Below are 25,356 nucleotides of genomic sequence, written 5' to 3' on the forward strand. Positions count from 1 at the left end.
AAGTAATAGTAGATCATCTTTTAGTTACATTTATAAATATATTATTGTTATAAATATTTTTCAAAATGTGTGTAAATTCATAAATACCTAATATTCTAGCAGTCATAATTCTGGCTGTTATTTTTAAATGCCATCTATAATACAAGGAACTTAATTTTCTTGTCAATTATAAACTTTCCTCAGGTCTTTAACCATGACTATTCTAATTGTTTTCTTCTACGGTTTTAAATTCTTCTCTAAAAACATTCATAATCAGATTCATAAAAGACCCCCACAAGTACTCATAGATACAGGTTTCTGATACATTTAAGATTAATAGACTAAATAAAAATGTCCAAAACTCTAATAAAATAAATAGATTTATAAAATTACTAATGAAGATCAAGCAGAAATAAAATTGATTACATAACATTCAATAACTGATCATGTCTTTATGATGTTTATTTAAAACGTTGTTGGTCCTTTACTCAAATGTTTTGTCTTTCAGGTGTAAAGAAATTTTCTCTCTTGAGTGACCTATAATTTATAGTAATTTGATAAAATATACTTTTGTGAAAAAAGATAAAACCATTTGGCATTTTTCCTCCTTACTTGATTCTTTCAAAATTTCAAATGTACTTTTTAGTATTCTCATGACAATATGGTTATTTATATAAAGTTATTTCCGTAAGTCCAATAAAATTCTGCTCTCTCTTAATAGTAGAATACAATTTAAAAGACATTGGTTACATTACTAAGGCTTTGACTAAAATGTCATATTTAACAATATACATAACATGCTTAACTTTGAAGGTTCACAGCCTTACAATGAGTAAATAAAAACTGTTACTTCCTAGAAGTTTCAAAGACCTTAATACTATAGATAAAATCTAAAGTTTGTCTTGGTTTGGCTTTCCAGCCTCAAGAGGCTTTAAAATCTGATATTTCTGTATAATGAATGTAGAAAAGAAGTTAGCTTTCTGGGTAAAAAAGCTAGAATACACCTGTTATTAGATCATAACTCTGTACATTATTTCTGAGTTCTTGTTATCCGGAGGGATAGCATTAGGAGAAATAACTAATGTAGATGACAGGTTGATGGATGCAGCAAACCACCATGGCACGTGTATACCTGTGTAACAAACCTGCACATTCTGCACATGTATCCCAGAACTGAAAGTATAAAAAAAAAGAAGAATGTAGCCCCAAGCTGAAGGGGATATTAAGGCCATCTCAGTCACTTCCCCAAAATATGCATTAATTACAATGAGAAAATAATAACTTTACAGTGAATTCAAGCAGAAGTTACATCAATCATGTGAATGAAATAAATATAATCAATAATGGAACAAATAAAACTGTGTACCACCTGAAAGGATTCAGAGACCAAGCTTCACTACATCACTTCTATGCCATTTCTACCAAGAAGATAAAACTTGAATCTAACCATGAGAAACAATCAGAATATTTCAGTTGAAGAACATTTTACGAAATAATCAACATGTAGTATTCAAAAGTGTCAAGGTCATGAATGTCAAGGAAGACTCACGTACTCTTCCATATTGAAGGAGGCTAAAGAGATGATAGTCACCAGATGTAGACATTGATTCTAAGCTGGATGCTTTTACTCTAAAAACATTATTTTGACAAATAGCAAACCTTGAAGGAAATTTGGGAATTAGATGATAGTTCTATGTCAGTGTAAATTTGCTGATTTTCATAATTTTATTGTGGTTATGTAGGAGAAAGCCCCTTTTTTGGAAGGAAATACACAAAAAGTATCCAATAGCAAATGAAATGTTATAATAAAATGCATCAATTTGGCAAGTAATTCTCAAGAGGTTCAAGAAAAGCAGTATGTTCTTTTTCTGCACCTAGTATCTTCTTATAAGTTTGAAAGCTTCCAAATTTGGAAACAAAAGTGCAACATATAAAAATTGTACAAAATATAAAACAACACATTTAACACTTTTACCTAGAAATTCTACTTTTAGGGCTTGTATCATAGAAATAAAGGTGTTACTATTTAAGAAAACATTCAGGATGTTTATTGTAGCTGAGTGCAGAGTATCAAAAGCCTGGAAACAAAGTTAATTCTCTTTGATAAAAGGGTAAAAAATGTATAAATCCACATTATATTTCAACACTTAGAAATAAGAAATTTTGCTTAGGACATTATTAAGAATTTAAAACGCAAGATACAGAAAAGCAGGCATAATTTGATCACATTTGGCATAAAATAAACAATCAATAAAAATCCTGGATATGATCACATGAAGTCACATTGGTTTATACTATCAGGTACAAATTTTGAAGGGTATATTTTAGTCTGTTAACGGGTTACTCTGAGGCTAGACCAGTGTCGATGACGGAGGGAAAAGAGAGATTTTGGCATTTGATTGCACTTTAAAATCTTACACCTGGAGATTAATATTAGAAACTAATAGGCCAAATATAGTGATCACTGATTATTTCACTGTGAATTTTGTCAAACTCTAATACTGACAAATCCATTTGAAAACACTGCTGCAGGTTTCAGAGTAAATTTTGCTTTCCTTAATGGCAGCGCAGCTGTTTTCTTTAGCTGGTCCCTTTATGAAGAATCTGGGGAAGAGAGAATGAATACTTTGTTAAGCGCTGTTGCTGAAGACATCCATTTGTGCCTTCTGCTAATATCCTCTTTTAAATAAAAAAGTAATTCAAAATTTCAAACTATTTTTACATACTTGAGTTCACTAATGATTACAATAACTCTGTAACTTAGCCTTGTTAGCTGTGGTTGGTCAAGCGTTGCCAGAGAGTCTGCAACTAACAGAGATGAGAATAAATTTCCCTCCACATTCCCATTCTAGTATTCCTTCTCTTGCCCCATGTAGTTCAGTTACATTAAAAATAAGATTAACTCCATTTGGACAGCTCACTTAACCTCTCTTTCCTTCTTATATCTAATTGTATAAGGATGATAACAATACTTCATGATATTGTTTAGCATTTATATGAATTGATGTTTGTAAAGAACTCAATACACAAAGCGATCTATGTATGACCTAAATAATAAATTCCATACTTATTGCACTATTTACTTATAATGTAACAGATTAAAAATATTAACAAATTTATATATAAAATAATGTAGTGTTAGTGATACATTCTGATAAATTTGTTTGACCTGTGGAAAAAGTTCAAGAAAGAATCTTGGAAAAGGTGCACGTGATCTTCAATGCTTCCAAATTGATAAGGGCAAGTAAGTACTGAATTTTCATATTAGAAAATACACTTTGTCCAAGCTTAGATTTAAATTTTGTATTGAATATATTATGGACAAAAATCTCCAAGCATGATCTAGAGTTAAAACTCAACCCTAAAGGGTAGTGTTGAATGGATGTGGCAAGAGGACAAAACAAAGTTTGGCAACTTCATGTCATGTTCAGTGACACAACTCTGCTCTCAGATGACACACATCCATAATTTTATCCTTCAATCCAAATAATGTTTTTATTCACTTTTTATATTGATTTAGTGCAGTCAGAGAGAAAATATTTAATATTTAATGATGAAATAGAAATAAGGGGAAAATAATAGCACTATTAAGTTGGTTACTATAATGTACTATTTTTCTATCACTACCATGACAAATTACCACAAACTTAGTGGCCTAAAACAAGGTTAATTTGTTATCTTACACTTATGAGTATCAGAAGCCCAAGATTGCCCTACAGGACTAAGATCAAAATGTCTGCAGAGTCACCTTCTGGATGTACTAGGGAGGAATTCGAGGCCACTTGCGTCCCTTGGCCCACAGAGGTGCTTTCACATCATGTGAATCTCTGCGTTCCACTTCATATCTCCCAATATGACTCTAATTCTGCTTCCTCCCTCTTCTAAGGGATTTGATTGGGACCACCCAGATAATCCAGCATGACATTCCTATCTCGAGATTCCTCATTTAATCATACCTGCAAAGGCTCTTTTGCCATATAAAATGACATATTCACAGCATTTTGGGATTAGAATGTGGACATCTCTGGGGACCATTATCAAGCCTACTAACATAGGAATAGGATTTTGAATTTACCTGTTTTACTAATTATATTTTTAATTAAATATTTTATTATAAAATAATGCACACAAAAATATTGACAGAACTTTTAAAATCAATAATTCCATGCATTTGTTCAGAGACTTTTGGATAATCTTGTTCTATGTTGTATGTATTGTTTATATTTTAACATTGTGATAATCACATAACACAAAAAAATGCACATTGGTTTTATTACTGAAGATGGCTAAAGAAAGCATTGAGAACTTTAAAAACAGGAGATCGCATTGATGCAAGCTACTTTTCTATATAAAGTGTGAGAAATTTTAAAATCATAAACTACCTTTTTCAAATCCTTTTTCTTTAAAAATCAAATCAAAATATCCATCATTACTCCTGTAAATACTAAATTAATTTTCATTCTTTCGAATTCTGTAGTACCAGTAACTATTTCAGAGTTGAATTTGGTGAACCTGGAGGAGACATATTCTACAACAGACAATAAATCAGATTGCCTTTTAAGACTGACTCACATCTTTGGATCTAGTGGAGAACCATCCACCCAAGTCCATGTCATTTTCAAGGAGGTAAAGTTAAGCCCCATCCATACGTAGTTTGATTGTCTTAGGTTTTTCTGTATAAAAGCCTAAAATGTGGACAATGAGGGACTAAATAAACAAAATATTTCAGCAATTCAGACACACTGAAGATTTTAAATTTTATTGCAAAAGAGCACTCTGCATGGGGATTCTTATGATAATCAATTCATATCTTACTTATACACACATTATATCATATATATGTTACACACACACGCAATTGCAAGTTGAATATATGAATTTGGGCCAGATCCAGCATGAGAAGTGAGGCCCTTGCTTGGAATACAAAATTTAAGACAGTGCCCAAAACTTCATAATCAAAGTAAATGATGATTTAATGCAAAGATGGAAAGATATTTAAGGAAAGCCATTTTCAACTGCAAAGATGCCATATAACCCTGATACTAGACCAATTACCATTTCAAGTTCGTCCTGTATGATTAGTAGATGAGATTTTCTTTCCAAACAATACACATAACTGTCACTCCAACTTTTCATCTCATTAGAGAACCAATAACACTTCCCTTGGTATTTGAGCCATTCTGATTGGCATAGTACTACAGAGAAATGTAGAAAACAAAATGAAATTAAAGTACATATGCATCTCTGAAAATTGGCAGTAAGAACAACACTTATATATTGTATAAGTAAGAGTTGAGCTACAATAAAATCACTCATAGCAAATTGTCCAGACATAAAAGATGGCCAAAACACAAATGATGGTCCTTGGAAGTTAAGACAATTAATTTAATGAGATGAAGCAAAACCTAGACATAATGGGAATTTTGATGCCAAGATCTATTATATTGACAAAAATAGCATGAACAAAATAAAATAGCTATTTGAGAGATTAGATAAAATGTAATTTGTGTTACTTAGAATTTATCCACACAAAGTTTTTTTTTTTAACTTTTAAGTTCAGGGGTACACGTGCAGATTTGTTACATAGGTAAATTTGTGTCATGGGGGTTTGATGTATAGATTATTTCAACATCCAGGTAGCACCCAGTATCCATTAGTTATTCGTTCTGATCCTCTCCCTCCTCCTACCCTTCACCTTCAAGTAGGCCCCAGTGTGTGTGTTTTTTCCCTCCATGTGTCCATGTGTTCTCATCATTTTGCTCCCACTTATAAGTGAGAACATGCGATGTTTGGCTTTCTGTTCCTGCATTAGTTTGCTAAGGATAATAGCCTCCAACCCCATCCATGTCTCTGCAAAGAACATGATATCATTCTTTTTTATGGCTGCATAGTATTCCATGGTGTATATGTACATTTTCTTTATCCAGTCTACTATTGATGTGCATTTAGATTGATTTTTCTATAGTGAATAGTGCTGCAATGAGCATACACATACATGTGTCTTTACAATAGAATGATTTACATACCTTTGGGTATATACCCAGTAATGGGATTGCTGGGTTGAATTTGAATGGTATTTCTGTCTTTAGATCTTTGAGGAATTGCCACACAGTCTGAACAAATTTATACTTCCACCACCAGTGTATAAGCATTCCTTTTTCTCCACACCCTCACCAGCATGTTATTTTTTGACTTTCTAATGATAGACATTCTGACTGATGTGAGTTAGTACCTCATCGTGGTTCACATCACTGATCATTAGAGGAAATGCAAATAAAAACCACACAAAGTTTTCAAATCACTCTCCTTGTAGTTTTGTATGTGTATCCCCTTCTCCCTCTTAATATTAAGTAATTAATAATGATTAAATTATGCCAAGAAAGATAACACTTTATTTTCAACTTCCTTATTTTCAACCTCTTAATAACTGCAATATTATGTAGTTCTTTGATTTTCCTAATATTAAAGAAAATTAAATTAAATGGAAATATTGAGATTTTTGACATCATATTGAGAAAAAGTGAGATATATACAAAAATATAAATAAAGACCAATATAACTATTTTAACTTATGACCCATTACAATCTCTCTCTTTTTATTTATTTCTTACCATGACTATTTTTCTTCACGTAACGTAAAATTCACCATTTTGGCCATCTTAAAGTGCAAATGCACTGGCTTTTAATACACCCACAATGTTGTACAACTGTCACTACTATCTCATTCTAGAGCATTTGCATTACATATAAACACTAAGTAGTCACTACTCATTTTCTACTCCCACAGCCCTGGCAACCACTAGCCCTCTTTATGTCACTATGGGGTTGACTATGATGGACCCTTCATATATATATGGAATCATACAATATATGGCCTTTTGCATCTGCTTTTTCATTCATTCAGCACCATGTTTTCAAGGCTTGTAAAAGTTGTAGCATGTATCAGTACTACATTCTATTTTATGGTTGTAAGAATATTTCATAACATGTATGTAGTGCATTTTGTTTATCTCTTTATCAGCTGATGGACAGATATCTGAGCCGCTTCCATTCTTTGGCTATTATGAATATTGTTACTATGAACATTCATGTACAAATTTTTGTAAGGACATATGTCTTCCATTTTATTGGATATATACCTAAAAGTTGAATGTCGGGTCATGTGATGATTTGAGGAACTGTCAAACTGTTTTCCGCAGTACTATAAAATTTTACATTTCTACCAGCAATATGTGAGCGATTTATCCACATCCTCACCAATATTTGCTCTTTTTGTGTGATTGTAGCCATCCTGGTGGGTGTGCAGTGGCTTTCCACCCTGGTTCTGATTTCACATTTCCCTAATGAATAATCATATTAAACATCTTTGCAAGTGCTTATCGGCCTTTTGTATAGTGTTTTTTGGAGAAATGTCTATTCATCTCCTTTGCTTATTTTTAAATTGGGTTGTGTTTTTGAGTTATAAGTGTTCTTTATATGTTCTGAATATTATACCCCTATCTGACACATGATTTGCAAATATATCTTTCTCTTTTGGTGTGTTGTCTTTTCCATTTGACACGTTAGAAGGACATGAATTTTGGGAATTCAGAGGTAAAATTTTATGAACTGAATATTTGCATACCCCAAAATTCATATGCTGAAATCCTACCTCCCAATATGATGGTATTAGGAGGTGGGCATTTGGGAGCTAAGAACAGATGAAAATCAGAATGGGATTAGTACTTGTAAGAGTCCTGAGATAACTTGAGTCATTCTGCTTTCTGCCATGAGAGATTTCAATGAGAAGCTGGCAGTCTGCAACAGAGAAGAGGGCCCTCACCAGAACCCAACCATGCTGGCACTGTAATCTCAGACTTCCAGTCTTTAGTACTGTGAGGAATAAATATCTGTTGTTTATAAGCAACCTAGCTTATGGTAATTTGCTGTGGCACCCCAAACTAAGACAGACATATCCACATGACCTCATCTAAATCTAATTACTTCCTAAAGACCGCATCTCCAAATCCCATCACATCGGGGGTTAGAGTTTCAATATATGAATTAAGGGGAGGGTACAATTCAGTCCACAGCAACCAAGTAAATGTGAAGGCAAATTGTGATTCATTCTCCTGAAAAATTTTTACTAAATAGAATATGTTAGCTAAGTCTGTTCCCAAACCATTTACCTATGTTTTGAAGGTCATTCATTAAAGCAATTATCCAATAAAGGTGCTCTAATAAAAGGAATAATTTTTCTTAACTCTCTGTAGTCTATAGTTAGCCTTCACTCTCTAGTAGTGGCTTTACACATAGGCCATACCAGGAAGTTAAAAGGCAACATGGTAAAGAATAGAATTCCTTTGACAAAGTCAGCTATAACAAACCACAATCCTGCAGTGCTTTGCCTTGCTTGGTATCTTGGAGTATTTACCACTCACACTGGTGGGGAAGATTAACTGTTTTCCACTGTGTAGTGCCCACCAATAGTGTAAAAGCTTTCCATGAGCTCACGTGCTGACTGAGAAGGTCCATTTCAAGGATGAGCAAAGGAACAGTCTTGAGGGACAACCAGGATGAAAGCATCTTTCAGCAAAATGGGACCAAATTTAATATTTGAGCAGGGAATTGCTTCTTTAATTTACCCTTCCTCAAAGCTATTCACCTCCCAGAAAAATCACTTTAATTTATGAGTGCTTCCTGGAATAAGAGGAATTGGGGCATTCATGTCTAAAAGGCAGTCAGAGCCAGTCAAAGTTGATTATTTTTTGGAGACTCAACCTCAATTAATTTGGTAAAAGAGTGAATATCTACTAGAAGACACCTGCTTTCATGCCCACCATATCCCTATGTGGGAGTGGGGTCCTGCTACTCATGGATACAGAAGGAGGTGCAGAAGGAAAGATTGCCTCCAGAAGCTAGGGAGAAGCCTGGCACTGTTGTCATCCAACCCTAGTAAGTATTGCAACTGTTTCATCATTCTACCAGAGGTTATCCAACCTGGGACCCACCTGTCTTTTGGGGTCCAATATAAACTCTCTTTTTCTCAGGGCTCACCCTGGACCAGGGGCCTGGCTGTAAGTTGTGTGTTTGACCTAGCGAAGAGATGGCCTTGCTATCAGTGGTGATTTTCATTCAAGTCAGGTGAGGTGTTATTTGTAGAATTAGCAGACAACAGTAACTGAGTTTGTCTTTCATGAGTTTCCATGAAATCCAGAGCATCTATGGACTCTTGAATTGTTTTAGCAGTAGATATCACTGCCAGTAAAGAAGACTTAGATATCTGCCATGAGGCTACCAAAGGATATTTGTAAAAATTAAGTTAAATGTGTTAGCTTTTGTCACATGAGGCAACGTACAATAGTTGGAACAAACAACAGGACTAACTGAAAAGCTTGAGAGGAAAAGCTGGGGGATGAGCTGTTTCAGTAATAAGGACTTTGAAAAGCTCCCACATAATCCTGAAAATCTGGAAGGCCAGGCACAAGCCCTGGGCTGGGTGCATGCTCAGAAATCACCTGAAAAGGACCTAAGATCTCACATTGGACTGACCTTTAAGCTCTGCACACACAAATATTGTGCATATCTATATTTATAGATATACATATGACTATCAATATTTATAGATATAGAGATACATATAAATATGTATGTTTCTATATTTACAGATATATACACACAATGAACTATTATTCACCCATAAAAAAGAATAAAATGTGGATGAACTTTAAAAACATTATGCTAAGTGAAAGAAGCCCAAGGCCAAATATTGTGTGATTCTATTACATGAAAATCCAGAATAGGTAAATCCATATAGACTGAAAGAAGATTTGTAGTTGTCAGAGGCTAAATGCGGGGGGAATGGAGAGTGATTTGCTTATTGGGTATGTAAGGGATTTATTTTTGGGAAAAGTTTTTCAACTAGATAAACACGGTAGTTGCACAATGTTTGAAGGTTCTAAACATCATGAAATTGTTTACTTTTAAAGGTTCAAGTTTTTGAATTGTACCTCAGTTAAAAAAAGGAATAGGAAATAAATATATTATAGCTCAATATACAGTATTTATACCCTACTTTAATTAATGTTTAATGACATGTATATGATTCCATGTTTACCTACCAAAGCCGCCTTAACTTTTCTAAGGTGTTATTGCAATGATACCCAACACAATGACAGACATTAGAGATAGGGAGACAATAAAATATGAGACAAAGCTACAATATCTCTATTGGTTTGGGACGTATACCTGTGAAACAGACAGATAAGCCAAATGAAGAGAGTGTCAATCAGTAGAATATAAAGTATGTAAAATTTTCACATATGATAAAGGAGGCAATATGAACTAGCAGATTAGAAAATATCCTTTTATAATAATTATGCATTTATCTGGAAAGTCATAATATATCATCTCATACAATAAAATAAATGTCAAAATTATCAGTTAAGTATTTAAAAGTTCAACTTAAACATTTAAAAATAGAAGATAATGTTATCAAAATTCTGTATGACTGGAATTTCTAAGCTTAAAAGTCTAAGCTTAAAATCATAACGAATAACTTTTAAAATATTGACTTTTATCTAGTCCGTATTTCAGAAAAAGAAGAATAAATAAGTGACAAGCAAAAATGGCTATTTACACACTGCTTTTTAATAACAACTAATTTTCCGTATTTGTATGTATCAACTTGATTTTAAATTCCTAGAGGGAAGAGCCTATTTCTTATGTTGTTTTACAATTTTTCTCCCACTGCAACAAGTTTAAAGATATCTGCATGACAGAGTGATACTGTCTCAAAAAAAAAAAGAAAAAGAAAAAAAAATCTAAATCAAGCTTTGAATAAAAAGTAGATTTATACCAAACCTTTACATGTTAGTTTAATCTATTGCATACCTGTTCAAAAATGCTCAACATTTAGAGAGTCCAAAAGATTAAAACAAGGATAAGCCAAAGCCTTGAGACATACCTGTCTGGTCTGCAGATCTCGAAACACAAAGGTCCTTATTACTTGTATTTCTTCTTGTGCCGTTATTCATTTTTAGGTCTCCAATATCTTCATGCTCGGTGGTATTTGAATGACTTCCTTTTTGGCATTTTAGCAATACTCCCTGAGAAACTTGAATATTTTAAGGTTAGGTAAATATGTTCTCTGTGGAATGTCTCAGAGACACATTCATTGGGATAATTCTGATGATTGGAACAAGAAATAATTGAAGGGGTCACTAGGATCTTTTTAAAATTTTCATGTCTACAGATGGAAAGAATTCAAAATCTTACGCAATCAATTCATGTTTACAACACATATTTGGTGAGAATTTATTCCATGCCAGGCATTCCTATGAACTGGTAATACAATAGTAAATAAAGTCAAGTTTCTGCTCTGGGAAGTGTATAGGCTCTTTTCATCCTTTCTTAATGTTTTGCTGCAACCTCCAATACTGTACTCAGCACATTGTGACATAATTACTTAATATCTGCTTCTCCCACTAGAATATAACATTCCTCACCCTGACTATTCTTTTCTTAAAAGTTTTGGGGAATTTGTAATATTTGGAGTATTGTAGTTGCTCAGTGAATATTTGTTGGACAAAAGGAAAAGCAAACTAAATACAACCTTAGATAAAATGCATTAAAATGTTTAAGCAAAACAGTAAAATTGTATCTATTACCAGTATCTAAGAAATACAGAAAAATGGTTTCAAATACAACACATACACACACACACTCTCTACACATACACTCCTTTCTCCGTATTAGACTGTATGCTACTTGAGGACAAGAGACTTACCTGATTTGATTGCATATTAAATATAGCACCATGTAGTGTACTAATAGCTTTACATGCAGTAGCTTCTAATTCAATCTTGGTTAATGTCGTGAAGAATGAATGAATAATTATAAAAAGATTTATAAGAAACAAGTAAACATCTTTCATACTTTTATTTAATTAAGATCTTCTAACTTACCCAATAGGATCAGGGAGATCAAAGCCAAAGCCAGAATACCATTCAGGGTTCCAGATATTCCCAGTAAGATTTTATACCAGTGCAACACCACTGAATAATCTGAGACATTAATCACATGAATTAGTTTAGAAAAGTATGTTTCCAGGGAGTAATATAATAGCAATTGTAATAATAGGATTGTATAATATATAAGGTTGGGCTTCAAAGGATATTAGGCAAACAAAAGCATGAAGACTAAGTAAATAGAAAAATATATACATTTATTTAATAACGATAACACTCTGGATGGTCAGAAGCTATGATTCATGTCATATCAAATCCTAAGAAATTGCTAATATTTAACATTATTAACTTGTAGAAATAATTTTACTCTATATATTGAATAATTTTCCAACCATTATAGAGACACATCCATTCACGCACATGCACATGCATTTACAGACAATACATGTATATCCACATAAACACCTTCTAATTCATCATTAATATAACATTTACAAGTCCTTTGAGCCTTTTTTATTTACTAAGGATAAAATCAGAACTAAATATGGCTTTAGGTATCCTGCTATTCTAATCAAAAAAACCCTAAAATCTTTCGTAAGTCATGAATAATATTTCATATTCTTATTACATGGTAAACTTTTAAGAACTGCTTTATTTTTCATATATTTTGCAGTCGTTTGGTAAAAATGCAGTGGCTCAAGCCTGTAATCCCAGCACTTTGGGAGGCAGGCAGGCGGATCCTGAGGTCAGGAGATCGAGACCATCTGGCTAACACGTTGACCCCACGTCTCTACTAAAAATATACAAGTAGCCGAGGCCGAGGAGTGGCCGGACCTGTAGTCCCAGCTACTTTCGGGGAGGCTGAGGCGAGACTCCCTCTCAAAAAAAAAAAAAAAAGTCCTTGTTCAATGATTATTGTTCAAAGAAACTGCTATCATTGGACAGACGATAGGGAATCTTTCATCCAGAGAGTTTGGAATATTTCTGGGCACTGACTATGAAATTACATGAATAATTATGTTATACTGAATAACTGAAGAGCTATGCTTTGTGAAGCTTGCTTTGTCCTTATAAAGATAATTTATAACAAATCTATCATAATAATTGATAAAAGTCCTCTGTTGCAGCTGAAATAATTCTTATTGTTCAGTCAATAAATCAAATTACTAATGCTGATTTATATTCTAAATACACTTTAAACCTGGATAAAATAGAGAAACTACATTTGAAGCTGTCAAGCCCTGTCAGAAAAGCACATGATGAACCTATAGAATTATATTTTACATAAGTGGTTTGCAGGTTTTCTCTTATTATAACATTGTCAAAGATACTAAAATAATTTTATCAGAATTCATTTAATGCATACTACACATTTCTCGGATTGTTTATGAATTTTCTTATGTTAATATTGATAAGCAATAAATTCCAAGAAATCAAGCACGGTGTATTAAAAATGTCATATATTTATTTTAAAACTTAAAAAATAATTATCAGAAAACATTAGGAAAAAAAAAAGTTGTGGAAGGCAGTTGAAATTCAATCCAGACTCAATTATTTCTCCCAAGCACTACAGGTTGCAGTGAGCCAAGACTGTGCCACTGCACTCCAACCTGGGCGACACAGCGAGACTCTGTCTCAAAAAATAATAATAATAAAATAAAAATAAAAGTAAAAAAATTTTTTAAGAGATGCTGAATAATGGAGAAAGTAACACTTTCATTATCCTGTATTTTCTCCTGTAAGGAAGTGGTTTAATTTAACTTATAATGGTCAAAACACAAGCCTTTTTACCACTCAAAACCAGAAATAATAAAATAAAAAGCCAAAATCAGTCTTATGAATGTCTATACAAAAATGTTAAGTACATTATCAGCAACCAAAATATATTATAACCATGTTTAGTTTATTCTAGGAATGTAAAGATTATTCAATAGTAGAAAATCCATGTTAATATTATATTAATAAAGTTAGGGAAAAATCTGTCATCATTTCAATAGACGTAAAAAATGAAATTGATAAAATCTTATACCTTTATGTTAAAAAACAGAAATTAATGGATACGTGTTCAACATAATACTTTTATGTCTAATGAAGCTAACATCTTATTGAATTGAGAAAACTGAAAGAAGCTTTTCTGCTTAAGTCCAGTAAAAGAAAGATATCTCAAATCTCCACTACTTTTTAATATGAAGAGGTAACATATAATGCAATGAAGAAAAAATATTCTAATTACAGGTAGAAATATTAGAAAAAGAAGGTAAAATTATTTGAAGGTAATATGAGTACAATCAATTGAAAAAAATACCATAATTCCAGGAACAAAAAATAGTAGCTGCATTTATAAAACTAACATACTAAAATCAGTGCCCTGTATAATCCAGTAACCACTATGAAAACATAGATGAAAGAAATTCATTACTCATGGACAGTTAACCAAAAAAAACAAACAAACAAAAAGAAAACTAGACAGAAACTCGACAAGTGCCCCAACCCAATACAAACAAAACTAAACTAACTGAAAACTGAATAATACTAATTTGCTCATGTTCTGGGAAAAGAAAACTGTGTGTCATAAATATAAATTCTCCCTAAGTTGAATGACAAACTAGGAAGTAATTTAGATGTAAAAGCTACATCGGGTCGTTTTATTTTTTGTTGTTTGTGGTGAGTGAGCCTGAATAATTTTTTATAAAGTTATTTGGAAGAACAAAAGAGTGAGAATAGCTAAGTAAACACTGAAAATATAGAAATACAAAATGGTACAATTTTATGAAGGGTGCTGGATTTATGCAAGGTGGATTTCTCTGAAAGTAATTTTTTAAATTTTTTAACTTTGTATTTATTTATTTGAAACAGGGTCTCACTCTGTTGCTCAGGTTGGAGTGCAGCTTGGCACCATTATAGTTCATTGTAACCTTGAGGTCCTGGGCTCAGAGAGCCTCCCGCCTGAGCACCGTGTGTAGCTAGGACTACAGGCATGTGCCACCATGACTGACTAATGTTTTTATCTCTATTGTTTGTAGAGATGGGAGTCTTCATTTGTTGCCCAGGCAGGTCTTGAACTCCTGGTTTCAAGTGATCCTCCTGCCTCGGCCTTCCAAAGTGCTGGGATTAATGGTATGAGCTGCCACACTTGGCCCTTTATTATATAAGTTTGACTGAAAATATGTAAATGTTTTACATTACTATAAAATAAATTAAACAAAAATGAAAAAAATCCATAAAAAATGAAGAAAATGAATCCAACTAGGTATTGCTAGTGTCTTCACTATGGAGAGAGGAATTATTTAAAGTGATTTTAAAACATTTAATGGTGCATGCTCAATGGAATATATCTTAAGGATTTTTAAACCTGCAAAACATTTTAATCTGTTTTAACTAACTATCTTATTATAATATTATTTCTATAGTGATTCTGAACTACTATATATGCATAGTGGGATAGAGCAGCTATGTAATTTCTTACTATCCCTGGCAACAAAGATGTTTCAATATATGAGAAAAGATTTACAAATATGACATCACAAAATTAAGTTATATGAATGAACATCATAACCCCAAGGCTCAAATTGTCAATCTAACTCACGTAAGATATGTCTTACCTCAAGCTTTAATAAATATTAGCTAAAGGTGCAAGACATAAATATTAGTATGTGTCGCTTAAATATCTGGGAGCTGAAAATCTGCACATTTTTGCCTCAGAAAGACATTTATGAACAGAGTGTGGAAAAATGTCTGCAGAGAAGTCACTATATTTTGTAGTCTTTCAGGTTTAATATCTCTAGTTTCCAAAAAGGAAATAAAAACTGAGCATAGGAAGTAAAGACTTGAAAATATGGGAATCTGTAAAAATTGACATGAAAGAAGCCATAAATTTTTTACACATAGCAGGTGTGTAACTCTAAGATGAATCTGTGATGGATGATAATTGCGGAAGGAGTCAAGAGATAAGTAACATTTTCATGGGTGAAGTTATTAAAAGAGAAATATTTAGAAAGCAATAGAACAGAACAGACAGTCTCTATAACTGTGGTTATTTGTGTCTTTAATTTCTGCTTATCTCTTTTGCCATATCACATTCAGGTGGCATGATGGAATTGCACTATGTATGGAGGGTATGCTTGAAGTAGTAAATTAAATTGTTGATTGCAGGTGCATAAACTTTATTTTGAGGCAACCTGGTGAAGAGCATATTTTAAAGTTTTAGAGAAGTTGAATTAAAAATTAGTATCAAAGGCCGGGCACGTTCACTCACGTCTGTAATCCCAACACTTTGGAAGACTAAGGCAGGTGGATCACCTGAGCTCAGGAGTTCAAGACCAGCCTGGCCAACATGGTAAAACCCTGTCTCTACTAAAAATAAAAAAAATTAGTCAGGCATGGTGGTGGGCACCTGTAATCTCAGCTACTCAGAAGGCTGAGGCAGGAGAATCGCTTGAACCCGGGAGGCAGAGATTGCAGTGAGCCGAGATCGTGCCATTGCACTCCAGCCTGAACAATAGTGAAACTCCGTCTCAAAAAAAAAAAAAAAGCATTAAAACACCATATTCTATGAATGTTAAGGAGGTGAATGGCACCAAATATTCACTGATTTGAAATTATTAACTTTAATTAAGTGTGCATATTTCCTCAGAGAATGTCCTTAAGAAATTATATCAGACAAGATATTACAAGTAAGCATTAGCTCCACATTGATAAATGGGAGAGAGAGAGAGGGAGAGGGAGAGAGTATCTCACGGGAAATTTGTAACATTAAATGAAGGAACATAGATAAAACACTCTGTATAGTGCCTGCAACTGGTGTTTCTTAAATAGTAAGACTAGTTGTTATTTTTAAATCATTATTAATATTGAAAGAGAGGGAAGGGAAGAAAGATACAGAGACAGAGAAAGAAAAGCACCCAAATAATGAAACAGTCCAATAACACAATAGAAGAGAATGTGGAAAACTACTATGTTAATTCACACCAATTGAAAAACAAAATTAAATTCTATACCTTTAAATGTAAGTTGAGCTGTTTGGGTAGAAGTCCTTTTCTTTGACTGTACATTCAATGTCATGTACCTTTCTTCATCTTGCATCTTCAGTGTAAGTGAACGTGTGTATATACAAGTATGGTTTGTTTTACTAAGTATAACATGAAATGAGGAAAGAATAATCAACCTGCTGCTAATCAGAGATGCTCCTCAAATCGTCCTTTCACAGTACATACGAGGGTTCACAGTTTCATTTATTTGTGAAAACCTCAGAGGAAATGTTTTCTTTTTACAAGTTGCTTTTCCATGACCTAGATAACACATAATTTCTCAACTGTCCACCACATATTGAATTGAATATTCTTTTGAGTGCTTTACAAATTTATCTTAATTTACCTTAAAGTCAAGGGAATGGAAATGATACCCCTTTTTGAGGTGAGGTAAATAATATAAGGCTGCCTTTTGTTAGAGCCTAAATATTTACATCATTTGAATTACATTCCCTAACATATTGATATTTAATTTAATAATTTGCAATTGTCGAACAATTAAATTGTTTATCCTAAAACAACATTGTTTATAAATCATCCTAATAATTTAACAATACAGTTTGATTTTTTTTAACGTTTAGGTTCAGGGCTACATGTGCAGGTTTGTTATGTAAGTAAAATCATGTCACAGGGGTTTGCTGTATAGATTATTTCATCACCCAGGTATTCAGACTTGTACTAAATAGTTATGTTTTTCTGATCCTGCTCTTCCTTCCACCCTCCACCCTCAAGTAGGCCCCAGTGTCTGTCGTTCTCTACGTGTACCTGTGTTCTCATCATTTAGATCCCAATTATAAATGAGAACATGTGGTATTTGGTTTTCTGTTCCCCCATTAGTTTGTTAAGGATAATAGCCTCTAGCTTCATCTATGTTCCTGCAATGGACATAATCTCATTCTTTTTTATAGCTGCATAGTATTCCATGGTGTATGTGTATCCCATTTTCTTTATCCAGTCTACCACTGATGGACATTTAGGTTGATTCCATGTCTTTGCTATTGTGAACAGTGCTGCCGTGAACAGATGCATGCATGTGTCTTCATGATAGAAAGATTTATATTCCTTTGGGTATATACCCGGTAATGCAATTGCTGGATCGAATGGTATTTCTCGTCTTAGGTCTTTAAGGAATCACCATACTATCTTTCACAATGGTCGAACTAATTTACACTTGTGTCAACAGTGTATAAGTGATCGCTTTTCTCCACTACCTCGTCAGCATCTGTTATTTTTTGACTTTTTAGTAATAGCCATTCTGACTGGGATGAGATGATATCTTATTGTAGTTTTAATTTGCATTTCTCTAATGATTAGTGCCTATCAGAGGATGGAGGGTGGGAAGAGGGAAAGGATCAGGAAAAATAACTAATGGGTACTACAGTTAATACCTGAGTTAAGAAATAATCTTTACAACAAACCCGCATTACACAAGTTTACCTATGTAACAAATCTGCATGTGTACTCCTGAATTTAAAATAAAATTTTAAAAAACATAATATACCCTTTTAAATAAGATAAACTATTAATTCAAAGAGAAAATATTTGACAAATTATCAGAAATATGTTTGTTGCTTAATGACAAAAGTAAAAGAATAATACATTTTTGTGTTATTTTCATTTACTTTTCCTTGCTAAATTGTGTTCTTTAATTTATAATTACAATTTCTTTGGCCGTTATTTGCCACTCCAAATGGATAAGAAGTAAATTAAGATTGATAAATGAAACAAGAAAAGTGTCTATTCATGTCCGTTGCCCACTTTTTAATGGGGTTGTTTTTTGCTTGTTAATTGGCTTAAGTTTCCTACAGATGCTGAATATTAGACCTTTGTCAAATGCATGGTCTGCAAAAGTGTTCTCCCATTCTGTAGATTATCTGTTTACTCTGTTGATAGTTTCTCTTACTGTGCAAAAGCTCTTATGTTTAATTAGGTTTTTGTTTGTTTGTTTTGTTTTGTTTTACTTTGTTTGCAATTGCTTTTGGCATCTTTGTCATGAAATATTTGCCCATTCCTATGTCCAGGATGGTAATTCCTAGGTTATCTTCCAGGGTTTTTTATATTTTGGGGTTTTAAATGTTAAGTATTTTATCCATCTTGAATTGAGTTTTGTATATGGTATAAGGAAGGGGTCCACTTTCAATCTTCAGCATGTGGCTAGCCAGTTATCTCAGCACCATTTATTAAATAGGGAGTCCTTTTCCCATGGCTTGTTTTTGTCAGCTTTGTTGAAGATCAGATGGGTGTAGTTGTGCAGCACTGCTTCTGGGCTTTCTGTCCAGTGGTCTATGTGTCTGCATTGGACCATTCTGTTCCAATTGTCTATGTGTCTGCTTTTTTTTTTTTAACAGTACGTTGTTATTTTGGATATTGAAGTATTGTAGTATAATTTGAAGTTGGGTAATATGATGCTTCCAGTGTTGCTCTTTTTACTTAGGATTGCCTTGGCTATTTGGGCTAATTTTTTGGTTCCAGATGAATTTTAAAATAGTTTTCTTCTAGTTCTGTGAAGAATGTCATTGGTAGTATGATAGGAATAGTATTAAATCTGTAAATTTCTTTGGGCAATATGACCATTTTTTTTTTTTTTTTTTTGAGACGGAGTCTCGCTCTGTCGCCCAGGCTGGAGTGCAGTGGCCGGATCTCAGCTCACTGCAAGCTCCGCCTCCCGGGTTCACGCCATTCTCCTGCCTCAGCCTCCCGAGTAGCTGGGACTACAGGCGCCCGCCACCTCGCCCAGCTAGTTTTTTGTATTTTTTAGTGGAGACGGGGTTTCACCATGTTAGCCCATGTTGGGATGGTCTCGATCTCCTGACCTCGTGATCCGCCCGTCTCGGCCTCCCAAAGTGCTGGGATTACAGGCTTGAGCCACCGCGCCCGGCCAATATGACCATTTTAATGATATCTATTATTCTGATCCATGAGCATGGAATGTTTTTCATTTGTTTGTGTCATCTCTGATTTCTTTAAGCAATGTTTTGCGATTATCTTTGTAGAGATCTTTCACCTCCCTGGTTGACTGTATTCCTATGTATTTTATCGTTTTTGTGGCTATCATAAATGGAATTGCATTCCTGACTTGGCTCTCAGCTTGGGTGTTGTGTATAGGTGTATAGGAATGCTGGTGATTTTTGTATGTTGATTTTTGTATCCTGAAACTTCACTGATGTTGTTTATCAGTTGAAGGAGCTTTTGGGCCAAGAGTGTGGGGTTTTCTAGATATAAAATCATGTTGTCTGAGAACAGGAATAGTTTTACTTCCCGTCTTCCTATTTGGATGCCCTTCATTTCTTGCTCTTACCTGATTGCTCTGGCAAGGATTTCCAATACTATGTTGAATAGAAATGTTGAGAGTGGGCATTCTTGTCTTGTGCTGTTTTTCAAGGGGAATGCTTCCAGCTTTTGCCTGTTCAGTATAATGTTGGCTGTGGGTTTATTATAGCTGGCTCTTATTATTTTCAGGGGTTTCTGCAACACATGGTTTATTGAGTGATTTTTAACATGAAGGGATGTTGATTTTATTTAAAGCCTGTACTGTTTCTATTGAGATAATTGTGTGATTTTGTGTTTAGTTCTGTTTATGAAATGAGTCATATTTATTGATTTGTGTATGTTAAACCAACCTTGCATCCCAGGGATAACATCCACTTGATCCTGGTGAATTAGCTCTTTGAGTGGTGCTGAATTCAGTTTGTCAGTATTTTGTTGAGAATTTTTGCATCTATGTTTTTCAAGGATGCCGGCCTCGAGTTTTCTTTTTTTGTTGTGCTTCTGCCAGTTTTGGTATCAGGATGATGTTGGCCTCATAGAATGAGTTAGGGAGGAGTCCTTTCAACTCAGATTTTTGGAATGGTTTCTGTGGGACTGGTACCAGCTCTGTACATCTGGTAGAATTTGGCTGTGAATCCATCTGAGCTTTTTTTTGGTTGGTAGGCTATTTATTACTAATTCAATTCCAGAGCTCATTATTGGTCTGTTAAGGAAATCAGTTTCCTCCTGGTTCAGTGTTGGGAGGCTGTATGTGTCCAGGAATTTATCTATATCTTCGAAGTTTTCTAGTTTGGTGTACATAGAGGTGTTTGTAGTAATCTCTGATGGTTATTTATATTTCGTGGGGGTCAGTGGTACCATCCCCATTGTCATTTCTAATTGTGTTTGAGTCTTCTCTCTTGTCTTCATTATTAGTCCAGCGAGAGACCTATTTTTTTTTTTTTTCAAAAAACCAACCCCTAGATTTGTTGATCTTTTTGATGTTTCTTTTGTATCTCAATCTCTTTCCGTTCAGCTCTGATTTTAGTTATAGTTTGTCTTCTGCTACCTTTGAGGTTGGTTGGCTCTTGCTTCTCCAGTTCTTTTAGTTGTGATGTTAGATTGTTAAATTTGAGATCTTTCTAACTTTTTTTGTGTAGGTGTTTAGTGCTGTAAGTTTTTCTCTTAATACTGCCTTAGCTGTGTCTCAGAGATTCTGGTATGTCGTATCTTTGTTCTCATGAGTTTCAAAGAACATCTTGACCTCTGCCTTAATTTCATTATTTACCCCCAAAGTCATTCAGGAACATGTTGTTTAATTCCCATGTAATTGCATGGTTTTGAGTGATTTGTTTTGTCTTAATGTCTATTTTTATTGCATTGTGGTCCAAGAGTGTGTTTGGCATGATTTTTTTTTTTTTCATTTGCTGAGAATTGTTTTACATTAGATTGTGTGGTCAATTTTAGATTATGTGCCATGTGGCAATGAGAAGAATGTATATACTAGTTTTCTGGGTTCAGAGTTCTGTAAAGGTCTATCAAAGCCATTTGGTCCAATGTTAAGTTCAGATTCTGAATATCTTTGTTAATTTGCTCCCTCAATGATCTGTCTGGAGTGTTGAAGTCTCCCACTATTATTGTGTAAACATTTAAGGCTCTTTGTAGATCTCTAAGAACTTGCTTTACGAATTTGGCTGCTCCTGTGCTAAGTGCATATATATTTAGGACAGTTAAGTCTTCTCGTTGAATTGAATTTATTATGTAATGTCCTTCTTTGTCTTTTTTCATCTTTGTTTGTTTAAAGTCTGTTTTGTCTGAAATTAGGATTGCAAACCCTGTTTTTTCACTGATTTTCATTTGCTTGGTAGATTTTCCTCTATCCCTTTATTTTAAACCTGTGTATCATTGTGTGTGAGATGGTTCTACTGCAGATAGCATACCATTGGGCTTTGCTTTTTTTATCCAGCTTGCCACAATGCACCTTTTAAATGAAGCATCTAGTCTGTTTACATTCAAGGTTAGTATTGATATGTGTGGATTTGATCCTGTTATTGTGTTGTTAGTTGGTTACTATGCCAGCTTGTATCTCCCCATCCCTTTCAGGGATGTCGATAATTTGTAGATTTGGCCTCTTTGCATAATCCTATATTTCTCGAAGATGTTGTTTGTTCCTTTTTCATTCTTTTTTCTTTGTTTATGTCTGACTGTCTTATTTTAAAGGGCTAATCTTCAAGTTCCAAGGTTCTTTCTTCAGCTTGGTCCATTCTGCTGTTAGTATTTGCATTTGTAGTGTGAAATTCTTGTAGTATGTATTCCAGCTCTAGCAGATCAGTTAGGTTCTTTTCTATAGTGGTTATCTGTCTGTCAGCTTTTGTATTGTTTTAGTGTGATTCTTAGTTTTCTTGGATTGGGTTTTACCATTTTCCTGAACCCTGATGATCTTCATTTCTATTCATATTCTGAATTCTATTTCTGTCATTTCAGCCAGCTCTGCTGGTTAAAAACCCTTGTTGGATAACTAGTGCAGTCATTTGGAGGACATAAGAAACTCTGGCCATTTGAGTTACTGGAGTTCTTGTGTTGCTTCTTTCTCTTCTCTGCATGTGAGTGTTTCTTTACCCATGATGTAGATTGCATACAGTCAGTAGACTTCTTTTCTGGATGTATTCACAGGGTTGAGGCTTTGCGCAGGGTCTCTACTTGCAGCTGACTTGTCTTTGGTCTCATGGTGGAGTGGGGGGTATGTTAGTGAAGTAGTTTGGCATTAAAGCTTTGAGATGTGATCCAGTAGGTTGTGCTTAGGCAGAGTGTTGAGTTGGTTGGTTCTTGATCAGTTGTGCGGCTCCCCCATATTTCTTCACAGTTGCAGCCATGCTGCCTCTCAATGCTCTGAAAGTTTGGGCTCCTCTCCCACTTGAGTGTTGGCTGTAGATCATGGCTTGTCATTCCTGGGCTTTCCCCCACAGCTCTGGGGTGATCTCAGTGTTTACATTTCCTCTCCAACTTGGAGGTAGCAGCAGAGGGGACCTTAGGAGTGGTTGTGGCTGACGGGCTTTTACTTACTTCCTAGGGACTCTACCCCAGAGAGATGTAGATCAGCAATTGCTCAGTGCAGTTTGCCCAGGATGGGGGTATCTGTGCTGTGGGCCCAAGCCAGGGGGTTTCCCTGCTTGGTGATGTGTAGGCAGAGTGTGCAGAACCTGTGGGAGATGAACTTTGCTCCTCTCCTTGGGTCGACTGTTGCTTGTTAGGGGTATGGATAAGGTACTTAGGGTCTTTGCTCCTTCGTTAGTCTGAGGGTAGCAGGAGTAGTTCCACTGCAGAGGCAGTGGCAGATGGACTTTTGGTTTCCCCTGGGGGTCTCATGTCTAAGGAGTGCAGAGCTGCTATTACTGGGAGTGTTCAGCCAGGTGGGTGGGGTGGCTGCATTGCTGGCATGAACTTGGGACTCCACTTCCTGGGGAGCAGAGGATTAAGAGTCACCAGGAGGAGAGAATGGTCTCCTCTCCCTATGGTGTCTGTGGCATGCTGTAAGCTTGGGTGTAGCCCTCAGGATCTTTGTTTCTTCCCCAGATTGAGGGCAGCAGGGATAGAACTGTTTCTATCCCTGTGGCAGAGGAGCTGTTGGATGCCTCTGGGAGCCTCTCCCCGGGGGAACTCTGGGCCACTACCAGTGGGTATGGTCAGCCATGTACGGGGCAACCATTCTAGGGTCATGAGCTGGGGGCCCTGCCTGGTGAAGAGTTGGGGAGCGGAAATTCCCAGGGAAAAGGGGCTGGACTCTTCTCTGTATGGTGACTGTGGCATGCTGGAGGGGCCGGTGTGGTCACTGGGCCCTTTGTTCTCTTCTAGCCTAACAACTGTTAGGCAGCACCACTGCAACTGCAGTGGTGGAGGGGTTGTGGGTTGACTCTGTGATTTCCTCCTCGGAGAAATTCTGGGCTGCCTTTGATTGAAGTGGTAAGGTGGGGGCAGGGTGGTTGTGCTGTAGTACCAGGTCCAGCGGCTGTGCCCAGGGAGGAGAAGTGAGGTCCAGGATGTGTGTGAAGAATAGTCCAGCCACTTATCCATGAGGTGGGGGCTCTGTGCCGAGTGTCGGATCAGCCCCTGGTCCCTGCAGACTCTCCAGAGCCTGGAAACAGAGCGAGGGATGCAAGGCAGCAAAGACGGCAACCTGCCCCTCCCACTGGGAACTCTGTCCAGGAAGTTGCAGAGCTGCTACTGACTCAATAGCCACAGCAGGGGTGGCCGGAGGCCCAGGCTGAGAAGACCCGCCCAGTGAGAAGATATAGGATCAAGGTAACAATCTAGTCACCATTCTTGTAGGGCTGTTGCAGTATGCTGGGAGTCCGCTCCAGTCGCTAGTTACCTTGGATTTTCTAGTACCTGAAGGTATCAACAGTGAAGGCTGTGAAACAGCAAAGATGGCAGCCTGCCTCTCGCTCTGGGAGCTCCATCACAGGGAGGTTCCGACCTGTTGCTGGCCCAAACATACTGGTGAGGATGGCTGGTGATCCCAGTTGGGTGGTCATACCCGGTGAGGAGAAACGGGATCAGTGACTGCTATAAAAAAGCACTCTGGTCACTTTCTTGTAAAGCAACTGTGCTGTGTTGAGGATCCCACCAGGCCCCTCGTAACCTCAGATTCTCCAGTGCCCAAAGGTGACAACAGTGAAGGCTGTGAAATAGCACAAATGTCAGCCTGCATTTCCCTCTGGGAGCTCCATCCTAGGGAGGCACAGACCTGTTGTCAACTGGAAAACATCTGGTGGTTGTAGATCTCAGTTGTGAGATTCCAACCAGTAAAGAGAAACAGGGTCTGGGATTCACATGGAGAGACAATCTGGCCACTTTTCTGTAGACCTGCTGTGCTCTGCCAGGGGACCACTCCAGTCCCTAGTCGCCTCAGACTCCCTGAAGGCAACAATGGCTAAGACTATAAGACAGCAAGGATGGTGGCCTATCCTCGCCTCTGGAAACTCCATCCCAGAGGGGTACAGACCTGTTGCCAGCTCAAAAACACTTGTGGAGATGGTTGTGGACCTCAGTCAGGAGAGTCTTCTGAGTGAAGAGAAATGGGATCCAAGACCCACATGAATAAGAATAGTCTGGCAGCCTCTCTGCAGAGCAGCTGTGCTGCTTTGGGGGATTCTCCA

At 35.8% G+C, this 25,356-nt stretch overlaps 1 protein-coding gene across 3 annotated transcripts; it reads right to left on the bottom strand.

Moving 5' to 3' along the window:
• Positions 1-1,586: 1,586 nt before the first annotated feature.
• On the bottom strand, positions 1,587-17,124 carry KLRF1 (killer cell lectin like receptor F1). Of its 3 annotated transcripts, XM_021922023.2 has the most exons (6): positions 16,925-17,112; positions 11,925-12,023; positions 10,925-11,074; positions 5,035-5,174; positions 4,552-4,664; positions 1,587-2,583 (listed from the first exon to the last, which is right to left on the bottom strand). In XM_021922023.2, exons 1-6 carry the CDS (start codon positions 17,007-17,009, stop codon positions 2,475-2,477), a joined length of 696 nt encoding a protein of 231 aa, XP_021777715.1. In that variant the 5' UTR covers positions 17,010-17,112; the 3' UTR covers positions 1,587-2,474. The 3 variants fall into 3 exon arrangements, 2 of the variants coding, with proteins under 2 accessions (XP_021777715.1, XP_021777716.1); XR_002515536.2 differs by lacking the exon at positions 5,035-5,174 and having other exon boundaries at positions 16,925-17,120; XM_021922024.2 differs by lacking the exons at positions 1,587-2,583; positions 4,552-4,664; positions 5,035-5,174 and having other exon boundaries at positions 10,957-11,145; positions 16,925-17,124.
• Positions 17,125-25,356: the final 8,232 nt, after the last annotated feature.

The sequence above is a fragment of the Papio anubis genome, chromosome 9 (genome assembly GCF_008728515.1).
Source record: "Papio anubis isolate 15944 chromosome 9, Panubis1.0, whole genome shotgun sequence".
NCBI lineage: Eukaryota > Metazoa > Chordata > Mammalia > Primates > Cercopithecidae > Papio > Papio anubis.